General features: G+C 44.5%; 1 protein-coding gene and 1 long non-coding RNA gene across 4 annotated transcripts in view; both read right to left on the reverse strand.

The window, feature by feature from the left end:
• Window positions 1-2: 2 nt before the first annotated feature.
• On the reverse strand, window positions 3-15,018 carry LOC119152056. Of its 2 annotated transcripts, none has more exons than XR_005105656.1 (4): window positions 12,892-15,018; window positions 7,319-7,450; window positions 3,928-6,622; window positions 3-3,553 (listed from the first exon to the last, which is right to left on the reverse strand). It is a non-coding gene; the product is annotated as an uncharacterized LOC119152056 (long non-coding RNA). The 2 variants fall into 2 exon arrangements; XR_005105657.1 differs by having other exon boundaries at window positions 40-4,024; window positions 6,309-6,622.
• Window positions 15,019-16,285: 1,267 nt separating this feature from the next.
• The window catches only part of LARS1 (leucyl-tRNA synthetase 1), a 32,869-nt gene continuing 23,164 nt past the window's right edge, over window positions 16,286-25,990 (reverse strand). Inside the window, exons 26-32 of one of the 2 annotated variants that reach the window (XM_037396695.1) lie at window positions 25,541-25,681; window positions 25,336-25,446; window positions 24,371-24,481; window positions 22,149-22,253; window positions 20,235-20,330; window positions 19,202-19,334; window positions 16,392-16,690 (exon numbers count right to left, since the gene is read on the reverse strand). In XM_037396695.1, coding sequence (XP_037252592.1) covers window positions 16,485-16,690; window positions 19,202-19,334; window positions 20,235-20,330; window positions 22,149-22,253; window positions 24,371-24,481; window positions 25,336-25,446; window positions 25,541-25,681 — 903 coding nt within the window. In that variant the 3' untranslated portion in view covers window positions 16,392-16,484. Of the gene's footprint in view, window positions 16,691-19,201; window positions 19,335-20,234; window positions 20,331-22,148; window positions 22,254-24,370; window positions 24,482-25,335; window positions 25,447-25,540; window positions 25,682-25,990 lie in introns of both variants that reach the window. The other variant, XM_037396696.1, reaches the window with a different exon arrangement.

A 25,990-nucleotide genomic window follows, 5' to 3' on the forward strand; every position in this document is an offset into this window, starting at 1 on the left:
CTTCATGCACCTGCTCCGCTCCGCTCCTCCCTCCTGTGAGGGGCGAGGGCCCCGGACCCCGCACCAGCATTCCCCATGTCCCCACGCCTCCACACCGCCAGCATCCTCAGCACCTGCAAGTCTGAGGCTTGCAGAGAACTGGGGGAGCTCCCGAGAGAGCAGGACGGGACAGGACAGCATCCATCCCTGCACTGGAGAGTCCTGTCCCAGCCCCTGCCGTGCTGAGCGTGGCTGGAGGAGCCCCCCTCCCCCAGGGCTGCTGTGAGCACCAGGGAGATGTGAAGGAGGGTTGTGGCATCCACCAAAGGGACGTTCTTTGGTGTCATATAAGGCTGCCTGTAAGGTGCTGGAGGAGGAGTGGGAAGAGGAAGAAAGCGTGCAGGTATCAGAAATAGTTAAAGCTTGTTTTGATCTCCACACTGCTGCAGGAAAGCCTACAGAGATCAAAACACTGGTTCATTACCTTCCTGCTTCTGCAGGATAAAGAAACCATAAATCAAAATCAGTCAGTTCCTAGCTGACGATTTGTGTTGCCTTTTGAGGGGAGGAGGGGGTCGCTCAGATTTTTTGTTAGGTTTGTTGCTTGCTTGCTTTTCTGTTTGGTTTTAGTCCAGGAGTTTTAACACAGAATACAATTTAAAAGGTGATCTGGAGAGGAAAGAGACAATGGAAAGGGAGGTGCCATTACCGCAGTCACTTAGACTCTGTAGACAGGGGTATTGAATCTTGCTTCTCCTCATTGCTTGGTTTCCCCTAGTTACCTGCCAGCTACCTCCTAGCAGTCCATGAGCTCACTCCAACTTCTTCCCACCAACCACCCATTCAGATACTGCTTTTGTAAATATCCTAAGTGGAATTCATGGGCTTAAGTCTACATTACGATGCATGAAAACATAAAAGAAAGCAGAATTCAGCAATTACTGTGCCACAGGCCACCCCTCTGTCACAGCACACCAGCTCCAGGTTTCAGCTGACCCCGTTTCAAGCATCTTTCTGTGAATCCATGGAAGGCAGGCAGAGTCAGAGCACTGTGTCCAGCTTGCCAGCTGGAACCTCTCTCCAGCAAACCCGTGCATGACAGCTTTTGTTTTTATTGTTGGTTTATAGACCAGCAATTCTCACCCTAGCTACAGCCACCAACTGCTAGATCTCCTAATAGCAGTAACTGTGCTTCATCCAAAACTGCTGTAAAATCACATCTTTGGTTAATTGCACACAAAACCCATGAAATTAACTCCACGGTCAACAAAAACTCTCTGCAGCACTAGCACAGCTTCAGAGAAGGAAGTTTTCTTCTGGAACTAAGAAAAGGAAACTGATAAAGTAATTTAGTAGTCTACAGCCCCTGCTCTTTTACTCTTTCAGACTTTTTCTGTTTGTGGAACAGGAAGCCGGCATCTGCCTACAGGGATTTTCAGTAGCGCAGAAGCCATCAGTGGCACAGATAAGTTCTTCACCTTGTGTTCTCTGTCACTATTTAAGCTCTGCAGAAAAATCCTGACAAACTGAAAATATGTGGTTTGCCCAGGTATAAAAGGTGGTTGTGAGCTGCAAATCAGAGCATGAATATGACTCTCAGCAATGCCACCTCAAAAGCAGTTGAGCATCTCAGAGAAGACATGCCAGTTCTTTGCTGAAGACTCCTCTCATCCCTTTAAAACTAAACCAGAAAACCTCAAAAGCTGACTGTATAACCAAGAACATATCCACTTCTCCCAAGCACATTCAGAAATAAATAGAATTGCATTAAGTGTGTCCAGGACCAGCTTGGGAAGTAATTCATAGTGTTGGTTTGGAGGGGCTGCCTGCTCACGCCTGGCTCCAGATGCGCTCACTCGCTGCCTGCATGCTAATGAGAGGACAGGCGGCTTGTGAAGACCTGATCTGCACCCACCGACGAGCATCTAATGCATTCCAGCAGCTGACCTCCCACAGGACTCACAAAAGACAGTGACATGGGTGGCTGGAGCTACACGAGAACTAATTATGCAGATGGAAATGCTGGCAGGCAAAGAAGGAGCAGTAGGAAAAGTGAAGCCCAGCTGAATACTTGGCAGGGATGGTGTGTGTAGGGAAGGAAAGGGAACATCCATAGTTTACTGCCCCCCAAAAGCAGTGTCCTCATCTCACGCCAACGTACCAGAGCCAAGGTCTGGCAGGACTGCCTGGGTCACTGTTTGCTGAGTGGGGTGACACGCCGGGAGCAGGCTGGGCTGTGCCCTGGGGAGGGGGACAGGCTGACCCCTGCACACGCACCGCAGCTGATGCCGATCCCCAGCTTTTATACTCTGCAGCGAGAGGCAGCCGTGAGCCCCCCAGCTCCAGCAAGCTCAGTGTCCCCAGAGAGCTGGGAACAAGGTGATGGGCCAGGGACACTGCAGCAGCTCTAATCAAAGATCTTCCCTTGTTACTGGCAATTAACCCTGCCCTGCAAGACCCCAGTGCCTCTTTCATCAGGAACTCAGAAGAAACGTTCCTCTGGGCCAGGCAGCACATCAGTAACTGCTGACACTCAGGAGGGAGCTCAGTGCAATCTGCATGCAGAGAGTCAACTGAAGATGAGGGGCAAAAAGAAAACAACAAACCGTAACTCACCAGGGGCTTCAGACAGATGTACAGTGATGTAAGTCACCTTGTAAATTTAATGTACAAGTGGGGCAGGTTTTCTCATGAGAGGCAGGCATGCGAAGCCAGGCAGCAAGGAAGAATCTGAAGTTCAGTTTGGGGCTCCAAAATGAAAGGCTCCAAGAGCAACAGACAGAAGTGACTGCAGCTCTGTTTCTCATGCCCCAGTCCTGCCACCAAAGCCCAGGTTTGAGGAAAGACAGCACCTCCCTCAGCCCAATTTATCAAGATGCACTAAGCTTCAGGGGACACCAAGAGCATCAGGAAAGGCTGAAGGTGCTCAGCACGCCTTAAGATTTCACAAGCCATATAGTCCTTCTGGGCTCACAACACACCACTTGTCAGTTCAGAATATTGCCTTCCATAAACAAAATCACCCTCTTATCCTCTCATATGAAGATAAACAGCAATAAGGTTTCACAGCACCCATGCACACAGGGAAGCCTGCAAAATTGTTCAGGCCATTACACGATACTGAAGTCTTACGACAAATAACACCAAAAAGTACCATAAATCTCTCCCGGACTTGGCCTTTAACCCACCGCATTATGCTAACAAGTGACAGTGCTGATGGGGAGGGAGAGAGCTGTGACACTCATGCACACACACGCACATCATGGGCAATGCAGAAAGGAGGCACTAACAGCCAAATTGGTGCTTTGGTAAAAGAGCAGACAGCTATTTTAGGACAGATGTCTCAAGATTCTTGCACAGGATATTTGAGTGCTTTGATGCTATGGTGATAAGTGTCCTAAATATATTAAAAATACGTAGGGAGAGAGAACTGAAAACAAGATATATTTCAAAGCAACAGCTCTAATAAGCATCTTATTCCCATAGACATACCTGCCCACTGGTCTCATACTGCAGCCCACTGAGCAGAATCGCTAAGTCCTCCTCACCTTCTCCACTCCTCCCCTGGAAATACCTAAGAGGAAGCATCTGGACTGTGTTATTTCACCAAGGAACATCCCAAGGAACAGGGGCTAGTACTCAAAGAGTTTTTTCTTCAAAAAGCCCAGGCTAAAGCAGACTCTCCTGGAACCAACCTGGAGCTTTGTCGTGAGCCCCGAGCGAGGCAGTGTCCAACAAGTGGCCCTTGTCTAAATGGAGAAGCCGATCATGCTGGGGAAGACATCAACCAGGCCTGGCGCGGAGCAATTCTCTGAGTGCACCAGACTAAAAACATCTGTTCTGGAACAAATACTCTGACCACCTTTACACTGCAGACAGAACCACCACGCTGGGTTCTGGGAGCGTGATCAAACATTGATTTTTTTGTTTCACCTCTGGGCTGCTGACCTGAAGCACATGGCATCTTCCATGAGGATCTGCTCCAAACCGCTGTCCCTCTCTGGCTGCTGTCATCCAAGTTTTATTTTTGTTAGTTGGGTAGCAACTGAAAAAGAGGCATCACATATTGGCAGGAGGGTGGTAGCTTCACATGGAGGTGGGTGAGCTCTTCAACGGTTTCTGTTCTTTTTTGATATATATATATAACTTAACTTCCCTCCTGTCTTCCCACCCTCCTGACACTCTTCAGCCTATTTCCCCAGTGAAGAGAGGTTAGACATCAGCACTGGGACCCTCTTTTGTCATTCCCAAGTTGGCCAAGAGGGCCCACGGGCAAAGGCCACCCCCTTCCCCCCCACAGGGATGTCTCCCCTCTGCACACTCAGTGGTCCAGAGAGGCTGCTCTGAGCCCTGGTCCTGCTAAACCACCATGTGTGCTGTCTTCTGTTTTACCACAAACCAGTGTGTGAAGCACACAGTGCAAAGAAAACATTAGGAAAGGCAAAATACAATTGCAGTTGTACTGCAGCGTAATGTATTTCTGTAATGAAAATACATTGTTCTCTGCCTACACAGCTGAAGGTGTGGGCAGGCTGATGCAGGCTCTGGCCACCTGGAGCATCGCCCTTGTCAGCAGAGCGCGGGAAAGCAGCTCTACAAAAGTGCATAAAGCAGCAGACAAGGACAGAGGGACCATTAAAAAACCTCTTGCAAGTTCTTGAATTAGCCTTATTTTCTATCTGCTCGTTTCTTATCATTAGTTAATGAATTGGAGCCCGAATCAGATCATTCATCAGCTCAGTTTTAATTGTCTGCCTAGCCTGGCAGAAACCTTGGAGCGCTTCAGTAAGTAACCTGCCCCCTGAGCTTGAACTGCAGTCATGTTTCCTGATAAATTACAAGCAGAGGCAGCGGAGGTAAGAAAACATAACATTAACTAATTCTCTCCAGCATCCTTCATGTGAAGAATGCCTCCCTGCCCCAGCAACTCATCTCGGCCACGGAGGAGGATGCAAAAGGAGCCTCCCAGACCAACCCAGCCCATTCAAGAGCTGGAGCTTTAGGTCCAAAGGGGATTCCTCTACCACTTGCCACAAGGAAGGTCAAAGTGATGATGCTCAGTCTCAGGAGGGAACTCTGCAAGGCAATTTCAGACAGCAGCTGGCTGCTGCATCGCTGGCAACTCCTCTCCTGAGAACTGTAGCCAGGCTGGAGTCCATAGGAAGTCCCCTGGGATCAGTCCTTGCTCTGTTGTTAAGAAGATCTAACAATCCCTTGGTCGGAAAACATGAGTTATACAAGATGATGCTGTGATCACATGCAAAGCATTTAGCATCACGTCAGGTCAGGTGCCACCAGAAACTGCGCTGCCCGCAGCAGGGGATGGCCAGGCTCGAAGCTTCGCAGGCTGGATTCGGGTATGGGCACGCTCCAGACACCCACAAAGAGGAGAAATGCCAGGGGTGGCTCTGTAACCATGACGAAGTCCTGCCCAGAGTTTTCCTACAGCCATGAGGGCTCCTCTTTTTACATGAAAGTCAAGGGGAAATTTTTTCATCATGACCACATGATTCCAAAACCCTTGGGCTTTAGGTTATCAGGACTGGAATACTTTTTTCCTAGTAAAAGACCAGTGTGCAGAGCACCACATACTTGCTTCATTCACTCTCCCAACCACCCTGCTTTCCCCTTGGTAAAGGTCCATTTTCTAAAACTAACATTAAAAAGACACCTTTAAGGCTGTAGTGCATTCAGACTTCCAATCCATGCTATATTCTTAGTCATGAGGTGTTTTAATGAACACTTATATCCATGCGTTTAATTTCCTGACTTCACCCTGTTTAATTTTTCATAAGCCACCAAAGCAAATTAAGAACTATTAAAACACCAAGCATCTCCTCTAGATTCAGAGGACCCAAGAAAGGAGCTTGAGGAGAAAAATCTGAGAGAATAAACAGTCCGTACAGAAGAGCCCCCAGCTCCTGCAGCCCCTCCAGCCCACAGCCAGCTCTGCCACTGCTGAGCCCTCGGCACAGCCCGGGAGCAGCTGGAGGGGTCCCGTCACCCCGTCCCTTCTCTGTCCCTTGCTCTAGGAATGCAAACACTGGCCCCAAAACATTTAAGTTGGAAACACCAGAGCAGCCCAGGACTGTGTAAGTTCTTGTGTACATTTACCATTATTTTAGGAGGTTTATTCATTGCCCAATAGTTATTCCAGTTCATTTGTGCAACTACATGTTTTAAGTGTAATAATAGTTACAGACTAAGTTTTTTCAAGTTTTTTGCCTTAAGTCTCAGCATCTCCCCCATTTAAAAAGTAACATTTCAAAATATTCATAAAATTGGTGTTTAGAACCCAAACCCATCCAGGTGAAGCGATGGGCACTTACCAGCAAGGTCAGCGGGAGCTCACGCAAGCTGATCACTACGTACCCGTTTCAAACAAAAAGTTGGGAATGCATCAGAAACCACCCTATGGGCTGGCACACGAGACACCCAGTGGTGGTCGGGCTGGGGAAAAGTGTGTAATAAAAGTGGGAAAAAGTTCTATTTATACCAAAGTTCCAACTGAAATTTTAAAGGCAGTAGGGATCAACAAAAGGTGGTTTACCTTGATCCCCTCCATAACAGGCCAGGGAATTTTTTTGTCTTCTTTCTGCACTGAGCCCAGGAAACATTATAATGAAATGTTACAGCCACATTACTATAAATGAGAAAACAGAAGTGACTATTTTTACATGTATATGCTTAGAAACAGTAGGCTACATAATCTTACTTGGTGATGGGTAGGAGAAATAAATAAAATATATACATTTAGTTTATTGTTCAGAGACATTTGTACAAATTAAGTGATGCTTAATATTTTTTCCATGACTTGAAGTTCATTTTTTAAAAAGGTTTTTCAATTTAACATACTATTAAGGGAGAAGAGAGAAGTCAATAAACAAAAAGATATTAGTTTTCTGGTTTGTATTAAACTTCAAGATATTTATTTTCTATTTCTGTAACTGAAAAACAATGCTTTAAAAACATTCTAAGTTTTCAGAAGTTTATTCATCTAAGTTTATAGCACTAATGCTTAGATCTGTAGCCTGTAGATTAATTAACTGGAGCTGAATGGCTTATGGCACCTTATACACTGGAAGCGTAAGCTGCAGAACTGAGCTGCAGCATGTAAGCACCAAGAGATCCACTGGCTGGCGTGGTGGGGGTCACCCTGGGGAACACGGCTCTCGGGAAAACTTTTGGTGCCCAATGTGTGCGGTATTCCATCCCATGGAAGCTACTGTGTTACCATTAAAAGTTTTTGCATGAAAAAACCCAGGAGTGTTTTTCACTTTCTTATTTTGTGTTGCTGTTTCACCTGTCAGGAACAAATGGTGAGGAAGAGGAGGGTTACCTGGTGCTGAGGTCGGGAACCAGGGCTTTGCTCTCCGGCTCACCAGCCAGGTTCTGGCTTGAACAGAGTTCCAGCCGGCCTGAGCTCGAGCTCCTGCTTTCTATTTTTTATGTTCTTTGCCCCAGCAGGAACCTACAAACAAATATAACAATAATATTTATCATTGCTTGACCTGTTTCGATTGGTGGGGGTTTTTTTCTTCCTAAAGTGCATTGAAATTTCCAGCCAGGAGGTGAGCACAGCGCTTTCCTCCATTTCACACAGCAAGAAGCAAGTCCCTGCAAGCAGGGAGAGGCAGAGCACATGGACAGACCCCGGTCCTGCCTGCACCCTCACCGATGCTGTAGCACTACCCCTCTGCCAAGGCTCTTTGGCTGCAGAGCAAGTGGGCCACTGCTGCTCTCCCAAGAGCAGCAAATTAATCTGCATTAAATTTTCAGAGCACAAGTCCCAGCTGAAGATGGCAATTTAGGTTCACCCTCTCGAAGCCACTGCTGGATCAGGAAACTGCTGTGATACAGCAATCTGGCAGGAGCAGGTTACTGGGCATTACATCCAGGTTTAACTTACCAAAAGGGACCAGAAGCAGCAGAGACTGCTATAAGATACTCGTGCATTTTATTTTTAAAAACAAGGCATTTCGCGTGGTGGGTGGTGAGGAAGGAGGACTGGACGGGTAGAAAGAACCATGACTCAGGCTCCCTCACTGGGAGCTGTTTTAACTAGGACACCCCCAGCTAAGCGGCAGCGTTCCTGCAGGGTCTGGTGGCAGCCAATGGCTTTGGCTCTTGGGCCACTTGACCAGCAGCCAAGAATGCTGCCCAGCATCCACCCAGGGTCCCCTGCAAGGAGGGAGCAGGATTTACACAAGCAGCACAAGCAAGGACCAGCATCTCCACCTCACCCTGCACACCCTGCCGAGATCACTCCCCAGCCAGAGTAAGCTCATGGGCCAGATCCAGACCCGATCCAGTGAATCACCCGGTGCTTGGCTGCTGGGATAGCAGAGCGTGTGTATGTTTATATAAAAGAGATATCTTATGCATCCCAGCTTGTGACCTTGAATCCTCTGCCCAGTACACCTTCAACACTGAGAAGACAGATTCTGAGGGGTGCTGGACACCCACGAGTTTCACTGAAAGCAGGATGTGAGGATGCTGGGTGTCTCCTCCCCACTGCTCGATCACACAGCGAAGTATCTTGTAGAGCATCCGCTCCAGGCTGTGCAATGCTACCACAGCTGCACAGACACACACAGTCCTGCTCTTACAAAGTACTTAAAAAATATGAGTCGTTGCTTGGAGTTGCCATTCCATTACAAAACAAATGCTGCTTTTGCCTCCATGCAGGAGACAGGGCAATTCCTTAGATTTAATGGATTAGTTCTGCATTAAAAACGCATCAAGGTGACAGAACAGATTTTCAGATCAAAAAGGAATCTGGCTACAGGATCTTGCACACACATGCTGGTGCAAACAGCACATGGGGGGCAGTAGGCAGGATCCATCTTCTCCGGCACTGAGCCCCAAATGAACTTCTCACATCCACATCATTTTAACAAGACGACCATTCAGCGCTGCACTCCGGGACGTTGATCCCGGCTGCATGCACTGAGCCACAGCGGTGCCCCTGGGGAAGGGGCACTCGCCGGGGACAGGTGCCCCAACTGACCCCCCACACACACACACAAGGGAAGAGCTCTACCCCTGCAGAGACTGGCCCATGCTCAGCACCCCTCTGGGGCTCAGCTTGCAGGGCAGGTACCAGCACTGCCAGCAGCACCCACCGCCGAGGGGAGGCCGAGCAGTGCAGCTCTGCTCCAACAGCAGGGCAAGCACGTTTGGGTAATAAATCTGCACAACTGCATATCCCAAAATTCTTAAGGCTGCTAGACAAGAAAAATCTCAGCTGAAGTTCTCAGATCCCCAACAGATTTACACCAAAGAGGGATGTTTTCTAACTGCTCTCTGTGTGTACGCATTTCAAAACCTTGCTTCAATTCCAGTAAATTCCCTGTATTTATGGCAAATTCTATCTCCGGCACTGCACAGAGTCCCACCACACCTGGGGCCCAGGTGTCATCATCTCTGCCAGCTGAACTGGTGCTATTAACTGGAAGAATGAAACCCCTTTGCTGGCTATATCCCCAACAGTAGTGAAGACAGACTTCAAAGTCTGTGAAACATCGTTCCAGCAGAAACAAAGGAGAAACGCATACAAACTGCATCATCCTCAGAGCACCTGGGAGGGCAGTACCAACTCCCATTTGGATATCTAGCTTCCTCTCTCATTGCTATTGCCTGAAGTAAATTCAATAGTACTTTGCTATTGCAGCCTGTTTCCATTCATTTGCATTGCCTTTTCTTTGCAGTGCACGGGGAAATGCACCCAGCACAAGGCACCATCCCCAGCAGAACCAAAGCTCTCAGACCTTTGCGATGGAATCACATTGTTTGAATCTGTTTTCGAACAACAGTAACAGTACTCTACACAATGTACTATTATAATGACATAATGCTTCCTGCTCTGTTAAACTCATCGGTAAGTCCCTGTTTATGAAAAACCCCTGCAGTGCTAAAGTGAGTTCTTTAAAAATGCCAAAAAGCTGGGAAACAAGAGGCCCACAGCTCTCCCACACACTGTGATGAGGACACTGCCTGGATTTGTACCTGTGAGAGCAGCTGGCACAGCGAGAGAATCAAAACCCCCGAAGGAGGGTACTTTGGGCTGTACAAGAAGGATGCTTTAGGCTGCGCGGAACACAAGTCAGAACTGTGCCCCCAGTTTTAAGTAACTGGCACTTGCAGCACATCCTTCATGACCCAACTGATCCAGCCAAAACAGAAACCAAAAAAGCTAGGAAAACTGATCAAAAGCCTGGGTTTGCCTCCTCTACGTGAGATCCTGGAGCAGGGAAAGGTGTGAGGTAGGAACTGCCGCCCACAGCAGGGCCCGAGGTCCCCCACGCCGCTGGGCTCCCTGCCCCAGCTCCAGCCCCAGCGCTGCCACTGCCCCAGCTCAGACTGCTCAGCCCTCTCAGCTGTTTCGGGTCTGGCAGGCATCTGCACACCCTGTCTCACATGTTCAGCCAAAGAGCATTATAAACCTCCCTCCATCAAATAAACAGCCCAGCTTTTAGAGTGGTGTCGGAACAAAACCCAAAGAACTATTTTCAGAAAGCACTGCTGAAGTGCTCTGTGCCTTTGAATCTAAACTCACATCCTTAATGCAAATTAGTGGTGATGATTTTCTCCTCCTCACACGTTATGAAAGGCATAAAAGAAACCTGGAAGAAAGTGATGTGACCCCCGCCCAAACAAAGAGAAAAAGGGACACGAAAACCCAATCTGCTACTAAAGAAATAAAACATCAAAAGAAATAAAAATTCTTCCTATTTTGTCTCTGCTTAATGGATCAGAAATTACTTTAACAGCCACTGCTTAAAGATCAGAGGAGCAACAGCTGAAACCCCTTTATGCCACAGATAAAATGCAGGTTTATCTCCTCACAGCTTTTTAGCTGTGCTTGGGCACCCAGCCAGGGCACCTGCGCTGCAGGCAGCTGTGCCTCACTGCCGGAGCCCCTCCACGGTGGGGGGCAGCGCAGACCCCCAGAGCACACAGGGCCACACTGCTGGTTCACAGGGAAGCCATGGCAGACACTGCCCAGCCCTCCTGGGTCACCCCACACAGCAGCTGGTGACTGGCACTGCAGGTGGGACAGGCAACAGGAACAGGTTCGAGCTTGCCATTATCTCGGTGTTGCTGCAGGAGCTACAGGGACATTTTGGGAGTAACAAGCAGCCACACCAACTCGTATAAATTGCCTTGTTGTGGCAAGCATCGAAGGGGCCGGTGGTCTAGCCCCTGCAGCAGTGGCGACAGCAGGACTGGCTGGCTCATCTCAGGCTGCCCTGGTGCTTTGCTGTGCATTGGAGAAAGGAACAAGAACACATAAAATTAAAAGATCCTGTCTATTTTTAAATCACACACACTACATATTTGGAGTGACCTTGTGGAGGAGGGAAGAAGAGTCATGGGATTGCTTTACTTTACACCCATTCCCTTTCAAGGATTTGCTTGCTCCTGCATCTTGCCACTGAGCTCTACACTCATCTCCAGCACTGATCTTCACCACCCTCCACATCTATAGTGAGGCACAAGTGCTTCCTGAGCAAGCTATGATACCCATAAGGACTTCAGCATCCCGCAGCCACGTCACCACACACAGCCTCTCAGATGCTAAAAGCTGTGCTGTGATCAGATCTCTGGCTCTCCAGCTCTTCTTGTAACCCACCAGTCACAACCTCGCTGCAAGGAGCACCAAGGGCCAATACTGATTTTTCCAGGGTAGAAGGTTTTGGTGGGGTGCTGGTGGTGTCACTCCCAAGCCCCAGCAGCACTTGTGACAGGACGGGGGCAGCAGGGGCCACACAAGGATGGGGGGAGGCTGAGGACACCTTCAGTCCCTTCACATTAACCAGCTGGAACAGACGTGCTCTGCCACAGCACGGAGGTTTACTGCTGCCACACGGACAGTTCAAAAACAGATCAATATGAATGGTAATCCTCAAAAGTATGGTACAAGTATTAAAAAAGACCATTCTAAACCAACCTCCCCAGCAACTGTTCCCAGGCAGCTCTCCCCAGCTCAGCAGACTATGTGCATCTCCAGCTCCATCACGATTTCTGTTGCTCCCCGCTTCATCAGCGGAAAATAATTCAAAGGTCACACAAGCCTTCCGACACAATAAGGCACTGTTGAAAAATAACTGTTTCTGCTTTAAACAAAATATAGATTCTGGATACTTTGCTGGTGCCACAGAGTCAATAATTCTCTCTTCTGCCTACAAAGCCTGGAGGGATTAATAAACTGCTTTCAACTGAATTCTTGAGTAACAGAAGCCCTACCCAAGTCTCACTGCAGAGAGATATTTTACAGTGCAATATGCAACAGCGAGCATTCATTTCTCATCAGCTATATGGTTTTTTTATTATTTTTTTTTCATATACCAGACTATTTATAATGTTAACCAAGGATGGAGCTCCTAACTTTACTCCTTACTTGAGACCAGAAAGAAAAGAAATCCTGTCCTCAGGCACTACCCCAAAAAGAATAAACAGGGATGAGATCTCAGAGACATTTATCCTGCCAGCAGAGCAATGACTTCCAGCCAGGCATGGAAACAGATGCCTGGGAGCAGCCCCAGCCCATGGGCCAGGTGACACCACCATATTCCATGCCCTGATGTCATACCAGGTCTCAACTGCCAGGACCACTCCTCATCCTCCTCTTCCCCACCACCCAGGCAGGAGGCTCTCAAATTAAAGCATTCAGCTGAATTGCGTTTGCAGGACAGAGCCAAGTCCAGCTGACAAGAAGCACAGCTTTAGCAGGTCTGCCAGACAGCCAGGAGCACCTTCCTCCCATCGAGCTTTCCCTGCCAAAACGTAGCAAACCCCCAACCTGCCAGTGGGTGAAAAGTACACCCAGTGCTTTGCTGGTGCCAGGGGAGATCTAACACACCAGGGGGGGGTGTTTCATTTTTGAAGTAAGACAAATACATCAAGTACCTGCAGAACAGGCACAGAGAAGGAACAGGTCTTCATGGTGCCTCGGTTGCCCATTGCTGCCTCCTCCATGATGCCGGGACACATATAGGAGACAACTTGATCCAAACCTGCTGCTTCTCTTGCACATGCCGAGCTGCGCAGCAGAACAGCACCACGCAGATTTACTCCTTTCACACACTGGAAAACATCTGCAGAGACAATTAAGTCGCTTTCTGTCTTGAGCAGATTTTCCCACTGCTGATGCTGCTGTGCTGTGCCAGACTGTCCAGCTTGGCATGGCATCAGGTGACGCAGCTGGTAGCACTTGCTGTTCTCCTCTGAATTTTTCCAAATTATTTTAACTTCCTTCTGTAAGAAATGTTATTTATGCACCACAAGATTTTGGAGAAAAGTATCCATACACTCTCCTGAAGACAGGAAAACTGAAGGGCCCAGGAAGCTAAGGAAATAGATCCTATGGTGCTACAGCAGGAAACTGGAAGAGCCAGGAAATAAACGCAATAACCCTGGTTCTTTATGGCTGTTAATTTATGCACTTCCAAAACTGGCTCAGTTAAAAAGAAGAAAAAACATTCCCTTTCCAGATTTCTCTAACCAAAAATCATACCATGAAGACTACTAGGCAAGGCCAGAATTTTGTCAATAACGTGGGAAATCTAATAGCAAGAAAGCCTCTTTATCTGTTACTATTCTTTATTGGGAAAAAAAGCACAAGAACCAGCATAGCAGTGACATCTCCTGGATGCCAACAAACCATCACGGAAAAAAACCCAACTTTTTAACTCTATCTTGCTCATTAACAATTAGTTTAGCTGATTCACTTGAACACTGAGACTACAAAACATGCCACTGTTTAACCTACACTTAATGGCAGGAAAAAAAAACAATCAAAAAAACAAAAAAAACCCCACCCAAAAAACCATGAACAGCATGCACGCACGCACACCCCCCTTTAGAAACCAGCTCTCTCAAACATCTGTAGAAAAGCCTTTGCTCTCTGGACAGCTGCTGAAGGAAAAAATACCCCACAGATTATGAAAGAGTAAGGAAGCAATATTTATTGTTCTAAAACTCTGACCTAGTTTTTACCTGCTTAGATTATCTGGCTGCTACTTTGTCAAGATATTGGATTTTTATTGCCATAATCACTGCTTCTTGGGACTAATAAAGGTGGTTTTGTACAAGACACAAAGGTATCTTTCTGATCAACTCGCTTCACTCAATCCTTGGCTGCTCTTTGTGAAGCACTGGTGATCAAAATGTGGTAAGAGCACCCACTGACAAGTTACAAGGGTTCCAGTTCCACAACATGTTGCCTCTGCTTTCATGCATCCAATGTCTGCCCTCCTGCCTGCAGACAAAAGAGCAAGTCTTGCATCCATCTCAAACTATTTGGAAACCCCACAACCTTTGTCTTGTCTTCTGTAAGAGACTTCTGCTCACAGCCTTGGAGCCAAATTTGCCCAAAGGGAGCCAATCAAACAAGAGCAATATTCCAGATGCCTGGTTTTGTGAGCACATCGGCCCCTCACCACTTCAAATCTTTGTCAGACTTTTTAAAGCCCCCTCCCCATGGTGACCCAAGGTGCTGTGTCACACTGTCTCAGAGCTTACGCACTTAACCACAACAGAGTTGGGTATGAAAGTCTCCCAGCACAGAAGATATTTAAACTTTCTGCTCTGGTGGCTGCAATTTCTCCCCCAGCAAGTGCAGAGTTCAGATCAGGTTCCTGGTCCTGCAATGACAAATGCTCCGCAATCGCAATGCTGAAATACCTCATTTTCCTGCTGCCACGCTGCTGTTGGGGAGATGCTGGGGCAGCCTGGCTGGCTGAAGCAAAAGGGGTCCCTGCACTGGAAAAACGAGGGGACCCGTCAACCCTTTGCACTGCAAAGCAACTGTTACAGAGCAAGAAATGCAGAGATGGTGTCTGGGTGTGAAACACCACATACTGAACAGGAAAATGGAGTTCTCAAGGGCACATACCAGAGCAGCACTAGCACAGGCATCTCACCATCGCGCTCCAAACACCTAATGAAGACAGCCACATATGAGAAGTGGCACCAAATATTTGTGCTGGGGTTTATTTTTCCAATTCAGAAGGGAAGTCACTCAGACTACGCAAAAGTAAGTCTTCAGCAAAGAACCAAGTCCCGGCTGCGGTGGTGAAGGGTCCCCACGGCCATGCTGCACCCAGGGCTCTTCTCCCCCAAGGCTCCACTCAGAAGGCACCACCAGCTGCCCACCCAGAAGTCCAGTGCACAGAGGGAGCAGCTCTTCTCAACCAGCAAGCAGATACCTCTGCCCATCACAGGCGTTCCCCTTGCCCACTGGTATTCCAGCAACTTAAAAGGCCCATCAGGATTGGGGCTGGCAAAGGTTGGGGTTTTTTTCCCCCAAGACCCTGCAGCAGCAGGAATATTTAGGTCAGCCTTTTAACTTGCCGAACCCCAGTGCCCAGGGACTGCCTTAAGACCATGGAATCACCCTTTTTCTCTTGACAAGCAAACCTTTTTAGAGAACCACATGAGTATTTGCTTAGCGGGACCAGGGAGAAGCAACAGCGACAGAAAACTCATATTGCGTCTGTGTAACCACAAACAAAACCTGCCTTTACAAAGGAATAATAAAGGGAGGGACAGAAAACAGCACACTCAGCAGTGCTGGCACTCTCAGTATGGCAGTCTTGGGCTCTTGCACTGCTCTTTCCTCCCACACTGCAACATATTATTAGAGGAAGTTCAAGTGTTAAACTACATGGAGCGTAAAGAATTGTGAAACTGCCAAAGTGCAATGGTGCAGAACAAAGTGTGCTGTTTGTCACCAGCCACCTCCATGCATTTGCAGACAGAAGTCCTGAAGCTGTATGTGATGATTCATAAATCAAAAGGAAAAAAGCAGCCTGCGATAGCCCTGAAATTACCAAAAAAATATCAGTTTAAAAAAATCTATGAAAAGAACACTTAACCTTTCTCCTTAAAACAGATCTACGAATAGTTTTACAAAAGAATAAGAAAGGAAAAGTCAGTCTTTTAACAGTGTTTGCTACAGGCACTCCTGTTTCAAGAGCTGGGAAGCACAGAACTTTCCTTTCTAACTCTTGCTTAAGAGTTTGTCAGCATCAAATTACTTCTGAACTGCTAGTTCGTGTAAAAATGGTGTTCAGTCACCTGGGTCATTGAAAAGTAAAACACAGAAGTGTGCAAGCATCTTTTTCCCCTCTATTACAGGAGATTTACAACCAGTTTCTCTACCCAGATCCTAGCCTATTTAGGAGGGAGAGTAACTGAGCATCATATTCTAGTTTGCTTCAGAAAACACTGGTTCAGCTGAAAAGGAAGATTTGCCAAGTTAACAGTCAGGAAAACTGTTTCTTTTCAAGACAAGCCAAAGGGCCAGAGGAAAATAATTTTATTATATCCACGTTTAAAAGAGTAGGGGTGAATTTGCATGCAAAATTAAGGTGTTTTGGGTGGTTTGTTTTTTGTTGTTTTTAAATAGAACAAATTCTCATCTTTGTTCATTACAGATGCTTTCAAAATCACTCTATGAGTTGTCTCACTGCCAGGTATCAAGCCAGCTACATTCCAGTTTAATGAACTAGATAAACAATTGTGTCACCAATGTCCTTTTTCAGACCATTCTCAGTAATGTGAACATGTTTCTTTTCCAGGTTGATGTGGAAGATAGCTTGCTCCAGAATAGGCGTTTTCTCTGCTGCTTCTTTGCCAAGGACTGGAACACGGCGGGGCCCAAGCACAGGATCATCAAACCTCATCAGCTTCACTTTAGAGACATCTGCAGTAAAGAGACTGGCTAATTAGGCTACGGGATCTACACACAAGCGCTAATATCAACTGAATTAATCAAAGCAATGCTTAATACTTGGCACTTCTATACCTGCTGCAAGGAAATACATTCTCTCAGGAATAACACTCATGTTAAGACTTACACCAGCTACAAAGATGTCATTCAGTGGTTATGCAGCAAGTTACCAGCAGAAATGGGAATAAAACACATAGAAACACCAACTCCCAGCACCACACCCTAAGCACTAAATTTGCCTTATCAGGCTTTGGAACAGTTATGAGTAACTGAACAGTTATAGTAGCATTTTCTGAGGAACTCATTTCAGAGACTGACAGAAAGAAGGTGAGATGTTTTAAATACAATTCCCTGTTAAAATGCACACTAGTAAAAGACTACTAAGCAGACCAAGAAAAAAGCTCTAGGAAGCCTGGGATCTTTCAGCCAAGCCTTCCTCCAGGTACAACCTTCCAGCCCTTGTGCACCAACAGAACAGTGACACCTCCTGGAAAAGGCAGAGTGACAATGTGGCTATTTAACCTCACTTGCTTTCAATCATTTCTAAATACTCACCTAGCAGAAGGCTAGCACCTATGCATACACATCTACTGTGTAAACCATGCACTTCCCCCTGCCTGTATTTTACTACGTACTTTATCATATATTCCTCTCTGTGTGCACCATCATCAGTATGTAGTTGTCTTTGTTCTACAGATAAACATTAATATAAATACAAGCTGTTGAAAGATACTGAAAGAAATAATTCCTCTCCTGTCACAAGCTTTTGGATGAGGTCCAGTTTTCCCTTTATACCCAAGCTCACAGTGCTTCAGATTTGTTTTATTTTTAATTCCCATATCCTTCAACAAAAACACAGCTGCTGTTCCTTTAAGAAAGCTATTTTCATTCATTACACTGGCCAGAAACTTAATGCTTGTTTCAACAACATCTGACATGAAATTTTATCACACTACCCTGTGGTTTCCTAAAATATCTTTCCAAGCAGGTGGATAAGTGAGGAATACTGAAATTATCAATATGTAGGCCAGAAAAAACATCGCTTATTTCCAAGAAAAAATCAAGGAAAAGCACCCGCCCTGAAATATTGCTACCTGCAAAGACCACAAAGACTGTTGAGATACCACAAACATTTAAACTGATCATAGCGGTACTAAGAGGCAGCTTTTATTCCAACTGCAACATGGCAAGAAACAGGAAAGCGCCAAGATTTTCAGTGCCACACAATGAGACTGTGACAAAGATGAAAACCACCTCTCCTCTTCTGTCTTGTCACTGCACACCACCCCAAGAACCTAATGTGGCAGCAGAAGAGCCCTTCATAAAGCTGCTAGACAGAAAGCTATTCAGAAAGCAAACAAGCAAGAGGAGGCAAAGTCATTATTGGCAGCAGTCAGGATTTTCACCCCAAAAAAGGGACCTCGACAGAGTTGGGGTTTTCCCCACCACATGGGGGGGAAAAACTCAGGAACACCAGCCACTTCAGAGCACTCAACAGGCTCTATGTAGCAAAAGCAGCACCCCTAAGCTCTGCCTGAAGACCTTTGTCGGAGCCATCGCTGCACCACCACCGAAACACCAGCTTCTGTTAAGCAAGCAGTGATGACACTGTCAGACATGGCAGCAAGTTCTGCCCCCTGGCCACTCCGGCCTGGGTCTCCACTACTAGCAACCAGCCAGCACCAAGGGACTGGACAGGCAGCGTTACAATGGCTTAAATGCAAAGTCAGTCCGCAGGTGAGGATTAATACTTTCACACTGGAATACACTATTGCCCAAGGACTGAGCACTTTCAGAGACATTCTTCCAGTACTTACTGTGTCTCTTAAGACTGCAGAATTCTATGTTTAACAACAGCTCAAAGTATTAGCACATAAAGAATACAGGAGTAGAGAGGGAAGAAATGGCTCAGAGGACAGAAAAAGAGTATTGAACTCATTCCTACAGAGGTTGCTAGTTTGAGTTTGGCATAAACAATGGTAATTAATAGGCCATTGAACAATTCTTCAGTAATACCACTTTTAAGTGAACAGACCATTTTCCACTATGAATTGAGACTGAAATTATTAGAAGCCAACATAGCACTGATAAATTCACCTTCGGCTAAACAGAATCTAGTAATTTATTTTATTTCCATCCTTGAGGTCCAAAATAGAAGTGGCAGAAGCTGCCTATAACCAGTTACGGGACTAACCCTTTTTCTTGTAAATTCAAAGCACAAGCTGAAATATCATCCATATTCACCTCTGGCTGAAGCTAGGTTTTTGTGTACCAGTGGCAGAACGAAAGATTAATGAGGAAAATGCATAGCAAAACCTGCTTATTTGCATGTTATCTCTTTTCTTGTTCACTCAGACCCAAAACTTCTTGCTCTTTCCTAAGCATCTATTACAGCAGCACAAACTTCATCAGCTGTTTCCAATTCTCATGGAAATGTTAATCTAATCAGCATGTGACAGCTGTACATCTGTGCTAGTACTGTACCTTTGATCCCTCTGTCCATCTTCATTAAGCGCCTGATCACTGTCTCTCTGCTGTCTCCTTGCCTGATTTCAATTCTTGTAGAGAAGTGGCCATTTGATGGTTGAGGGTTCACCAAAAATACAGACACACTGGGCTGTAAAAAAGTTAATACAAATGTTAAAGGAGAACCTGTACTTGTGATCCAAGCCTCGGAGGAAACGTGAAACTAAAAGAAATATACATCATCTATCACCAAATATTCTGGATGGATAAACTTCATTTAGAAACACTGACTGCCAGTGGCAGAATGCAAGCAGTCCCCCAACTCTAAAATATGCCAGAGTATGCACAAGTTTTTAGGATATACTTAGGGAAATCAATGCATTTTTTTACTGTTAAATGTCTTAGAGCTAGAAATATTCACACGTGATACCACTATTGTAGAGTTTCACTGATCTTACACATTACTCACTAATCCTTCCAAGAACACAGCTGTAGAAAAACTTCTGAAAGGCTTTATTTTTATGCAACTGAATGGAATTTATTAGACCATTATGGACTAATGGCTAAGCACAGAATGTTATTAAAAAACACTTTGGGATTCAAGAAACAAGTAATACAAACTTTCACATAGTTTCACTTATACCTGCCATACTTGCACAAGACCGTCTCAATTCTCTATTTTTGGCCTGTGTTCTACCTTATCTAAACAGCAGTCATTGAGGCATATGGCTGAAATGAAGTAGTATAACAGTATGTGAATGTTAGGTCACCTGTTTTTAGCAGTCTTCAGGACAAAGCATTAAATTGTGCTGACTGGACGAGCCTTAAAGCTAAGGTACAACCATAGTCACATTTAGGGCTCTATACAGAGGAAGGAAAAAAGCACAATTGCTTCAGGAAATGTTTCTTGTTTCGAAGGGGTGTGGGGTCAAAGGCAAAATAAATACAACGTTCATGTCTGATTAAAGTCTTAAATGCCATATTTGCTTTTATCTGGGTTTTTTTTGAAATCCAGCTTTCAGACTTCCAGTATCTGAATTGCTGATTTTACCTCAGTTCTGAATGTAGAAAATGGTTTTCCAGGACAGCAGTCCTCTTTTATTTTATCTTCTGCTTCAGAAGCAAACTTCACTTCAATGTGATCAAGCTGTAAAAAAGAAAAAAGGGGGATGAGGGAATAAACAGGAGTTCAGTTGTTTTAGAGGGAACAAGAGGAGTTAAGAACCAGGGCTATCAAACAACTGGTTGTACAGTAAAACAGAAAGTAAATATGCATTGGCATAAGGTAACAAAAGCACAACTGAAATCACAAAATATTGTTTGGAAGGGATCTCTGAGAGTCACCTCTTCCCTGCGTGGACTAGTGCCCCCGGGCAGCTCTGAGGACAGAGATCCAGCCCCTCTGGGAGGCCTGCTCAAAGGCTGGTCCTCACGTCCCATCTCACAAGCTGCAGCTCCAGCAGTACCTTCAGGTTTCTGTCCCTTGTTCGACTGGCAGCCCACCACCAAGACAGAGGTTGGCTTTATCATCTTTAACTCCCTAAGCTGCAGAAGGTTTCCCTGAAACCTTCCCCTCAGCCAGTCTCAACCAGCACACCTCCTTCAGCCTCTGGCTGTATGTCACTCATCTAAGCTCCCCCCAGCCACCACAACTGCAAGTCCCCAAAGCCTTTCTGAACTGGGGATGTGGAGTGGGGGAGGACATGACACTGACACAGCCAAATTCAGGCTCAGCAGAGCAGAGTGGAGAGGGATGACTTCCCTTGACTTGCCAAATCATGTCCTTATATTGGTAACTCCTCCTAATGTAGGTTAACATGCAGCGTGGCTCCTTTGTGGTGACAGCACACTCGCGTGAAGTTTACATTACTCTTGACAACCCCAGGGTAACCCCAAAGTCCTTTGTAGCAGAGCTGATGGCCACCCAGCACCAACATACAGAAATACAGGGTAATTCTGCCCTGGTACAGAACTTGGCAGGTCCTGTTAAACTACAGGAGATTTGACAGCCCAGTTCTCTAGTTTCTCTAGACTCTCCCACATGAAAGAGACACTGTTTAAACAGATCAGCTGTTTAACTGCTCCCTCCCCAGTTCAGTGGGTTTTGCAGATTTACAAACATTTTAAAATAAAAGTTGTTGCTCACTCTTGACTGTAATATGGGACAAGTCCAATAAAGCCACATTTGTTTCATACTGTACAGGTTACAAAATGAAGTGTTGCGACATATATACACACACACTGCAAATTCTTGAAAGAAATTCCTAAAACAGTTGCTTTTGGTTGGGTTTTTTTGGTTGTTCTTGGGTTTTGGTTCTTTTTCTTTTTTTTTTTTTAAACATAATCTACCTGAGCTATCCCCTCATCAACATATTACCTATTGAACTAAATTCTGATTAGCATATGAACCAGCATAACTGCTACTAGATTGGCATCCATTTTACTACATGCCATAGTTTTAAAAGCCCTGCCCAGAACCTGCTCCTTGAAGAGGGCAACGTGATCTGCTGCAGTTAATGTGTCGTTGTAAGAGTCCAAGGATACAAGGCTAGGGACTCTGATCATTCTTGCTAATAATGCCTTGAAACATCTCCTTCTCATTTCTTCAGCTAAAAAAATGTAAGATACTGGTTGGGTCAGAGGAAAATGTCTCTTTAAAAGCATCACTGGACTTTGCTGTTACAGATAAAACCAGCACTGCACTAAAAGCCACCTCTGTTCTGTGGGAAGATGTTTGTATACTACACACCTACCACTGTGTCTCGAGCCTGTATTTAACAGATTTATATAACTATAGTTGACAAATTTAAACAGCAAGATTGAAATACAGAAAGTTGATTAAAAAATATTACTTGAGCAACATAGACTCAGAAGTTAATGTAAATAGGTTTAGAGCTTCAGGAAAGGCAGTCCTCCAGCTACCCCAATAAAAAACAAGTAACGAATATGCCAAGAATGTACCAACCTCCAGAGAATTTGTCAAATAGACAATATTCTCCACGAGCACTGCACGTTCATCAAATTCCAGTTCCAGATTAAGAACACGTGAACCATTCTTCTCCAGATTTTCCTGTCAGAGGAAAAAAAAAACTTTAAACCCTCTAAACACTGCAAGTAAAATGACACTTCAAAATGGCAAACTATCTACATTAGTCATTAAAAGAATAGGCTTTTGAATATGAGAGCTCTCTGCTGGCACAACATGCTAACGTAAGAGCAATAATTTTCTTGTAACAGGGTTTCTTCTACAGGGAGTAAGTGACACTGATGGGAGGAGTAAGAGCAATTAGAACATATTTTTAATAGAGAATTGAAAAGGTGTTTGACATTCACAGTTATTTATAATCCCTACTTAATGTGCAGGTTGAGAATTCACAAAATAAGTCAGCATTTCAGTGGTATTTCACAGCAGGAAATTCAGTCTTATGACCTAGTTTAAAATAAAGGACAAGCATACAACAACTGGACATGTTCACAGCAGTCATAAAACAAGTTCTCTGCAGGGAAATAACAACTACTTTATATGTTAACATAAAAGGAACTTAATTAGTCCAGAAAGCCAACAGCAACAGTCACAAGAGACAGAGTATTAAAGGCAATATAAAAAACCACGTTAATTTTTTTTTTTTAACACTAAAACAGAACTTCCTCTTCAGAATTTAATCTGTCCCTTTCTTGCTTTCATATGCTGAGCCAGCTGTCTCCTTTAAAGATCTGCTTTGTCAGACTCAGCATGGTTGGGGTTTCCTCGCTTCCTTGTCAGTTTAATGTGAAAGATTCCCTACATTAACACTGAATTGCTTCCCTTTGTAAATCACGAAGTTTCTTCTACATTTAAGCCTTCCTTTCACGAATAGGAAGCGCAAGCAGAATTGCTCCTCATACACTAGAATTGCTGAATAACTGGTTTCAGAGAAAAACATACTGATCCAGGGAGTTTCAGCTCAGATGTTTCTGTCTTTATGTGAAATTGCTTGCTGCTCTTTACAAGTGAAAGGATTGATTATCGAGTAAGCCTCAGCATGCCAACCCATTCCCTGTGTGCACCAGCATCACTACTATTGCCAGACTAAGGACATCAAAAAACAGGGATGTTTCAGACCTAACACTTGTAGGACTGAAAGCTTGTCTGACCTTTTACAACTGCATCAGTTGATCTAACACATCACTACATCTCGTTACAAACTTTAACAGGAAGCTTCATAGCCCATTTGTGCTCTGCTCCTCTGAAGGCTTCTGAGCTACCATGAAAAGGAAGAACTAGAATAACCCTAGAGAGAAGGCAAAAGAGCACCTCCATTTATAAAATATGACAGAGCCTACAAACAGAAGACAAATTTTAAAAATCAAGCTAAAGCTTAAGGAGAAAAAGTAGTATTTTTACACTTAAGATTTTTTTCCATTACTAATCCCTCTCAACTTCCACAGACTACGAGTAGAAGTCAAAAAGGTTTTAAATTCTGCTCTGCCCACCTTATTTTTTTATTTAAAATTTTGCTTATATTATACTTCTTGGACCTTCCTAATTGCTGCATTGAATTTTTATGTGCAACACTAAGCACAAAAGTTTCTTCCAAAAAAAAAATAGGCTTGCATGACTCTGGGAAAATAATAATGAAATATCACGGTATTAGTGATAAAACCACATGAATGATACACAAAATTCGTAATTCCATTCAGGGCTCAGAACAGTCCTTTTTAAACTCCCTTAACAGTAGTGCAATTAATTATCTCTAGCATTGCTCTTAACTTTCAAATGCTAAGCATTCTTACATTTCCAGACGAACACCTTATGCTCATATCAGCATGAAAAGCTGGAAAAGGCAAATATTATTCATTTCAAATGCAGAGCAATCCACATGTATTTGAAGCGCAGATTATATAACCTGCAAAATACACAAACTACTGAGCCTCAACTAGACCATCAGTTCACCTGGGCTCATTCACGTAGACACATTTTTATTATACCTTTCTTCCAGAGATGTCAAAGAAGTTTATAAACAAAAACATGAAGAAACCAAATAAGCAAGGGCCAAGATACAGACTGAAGTCAAATGTTACTAGGAGATCCAGGAATGCAATAAAAACACCACCACCCACGCATCAAGTTACAGATTGTTGCCTTTGTCTAACATATTTCATTCACAGAAGCTTTTTCTACACAAGAACCATCCCTCTGACACCTACCTTAATCATGGCAACAAAAGGCATAACCTTCTTTGTATATTTCTTCAGCTCTGGCAAAGCATTAAGCTCACTGGCAATTACTTTATTATCTGGCAGTTGACCTCCACCAACCTAAACATTGATGAACATCCATTAAAAAGTATAGGTATCATTAAAAAACCTTGCCCTTTAATATCACATAGCCTTTGTGCTTTCCCATAAATACCAGGCAAGGTTTGCCATCATCATTGATTCCACATAAAATTATTTTCTCATCCCTTTGAAATGTCAGGCCAAACGGCAGATTTTAACATGGATTCAGGAGGAAGCCTACGGAATGCCAAAACTTTAATACCCCAAAAACAAACACATATTCGTCATGTGAAATTTATCTCAATACCACAATTTGGAATAGTCACACCTCTCTAATCTGTCAGCTACTATAATGTTTGCTCAAGCTGAGAAGGCTGAAGAATCAAGAAAAAGGCCAAAAGCCACTCTCATCAGTTTCTTCGTGTCAGAAGCAGATTTTTCTGCTTTTGGAAAAGCTTATTTCTTCTACTTATGACCGATGTATTCCATTTCAGTGTATTTCTTGTAACTTCACTGGATCGTACACACCTATTCAAGGACCAAAACAATGCTTCTAAGCCCCCCTGCATAGCAGGGCAGCATTAATCTGTCAGTCAACAACGCTTCCTCAGAAATATACTTGGGAAAAAAAGAGTAGTTTAAAAATTAATGACTTAAATGAAAAAAATAACAGAACACATGCCATTTTTTCCTCAGATTGTAAAAACCAATGAAATCATACTGTCAAATCAATGACATTCCTTAGGACATTCTTATTAAGCACCAAAATCTATTGCACAGTTGTGAAAGCATAAATATTAAAAGTATCTTGCTTATAAGCTTTTTACAGATAGAAAAGGAAAGAGCCCACAAAAAAGCAGATAAGCAGCACAAAAACATAGAAGGATGACCACCTGATAGTGCTTGTGCAGAACTGATAAGGTGATGTGTTGCCAAGGCGGGTAGCTCTTTGCCACATAGATGGTACAGTGAGAAGGCTTCTGGGAAGGTTCTTTAGTACCTTTCTAAAGAAACAAAAAAAAAAATTAGGAAGGGATCCTGAGGCAATACAGAATTATCAAGTATGCACACTTAAAAAGATGACCTAGCACACTTCACCTTTCCTTTCACAGGTGCCATGTAGTTCTTGAGATGGAGTCGGAGGTCATGAGCTGCTTCCATAAGGTACTGAGAAGAGCGAATTAATACCTCATCTACAGGACCTGCTATCGGCCATGAGGCTCTCATGATGGAATCGGGCTTTGAAGAAAGGAAGATATGACATGCACCAAGATGAAAACACACTAGTACCTGGTGGGTTTTCAACCTGTTATAGCTTGAGTGGAAACTGGAGTTTAGACAGTTTGAATCTCATTGAGCACCCACCTATAACTAGGCTGTAAAGGAATAAGTGTACAGCCAACAAGCATTTATCTGCAAGTGTGTTAAGGACTATACAATTACACATGCCATATAGCTACATAATCTCATCTATAAGCACAAGGCACTTGGAAAAAAAAACAACCCTAAGTTTCATGCACAAGCATAGAAATATGGCACCATTTGGTT

This window comes from Falco rusticolus, chromosome 8, assembly GCF_015220075.1.
Source record: "Falco rusticolus isolate bFalRus1 chromosome 8, bFalRus1.pri, whole genome shotgun sequence".
Taxonomy (NCBI): domain Eukaryota; kingdom Metazoa; phylum Chordata; class Aves; order Falconiformes; family Falconidae; genus Falco; species Falco rusticolus.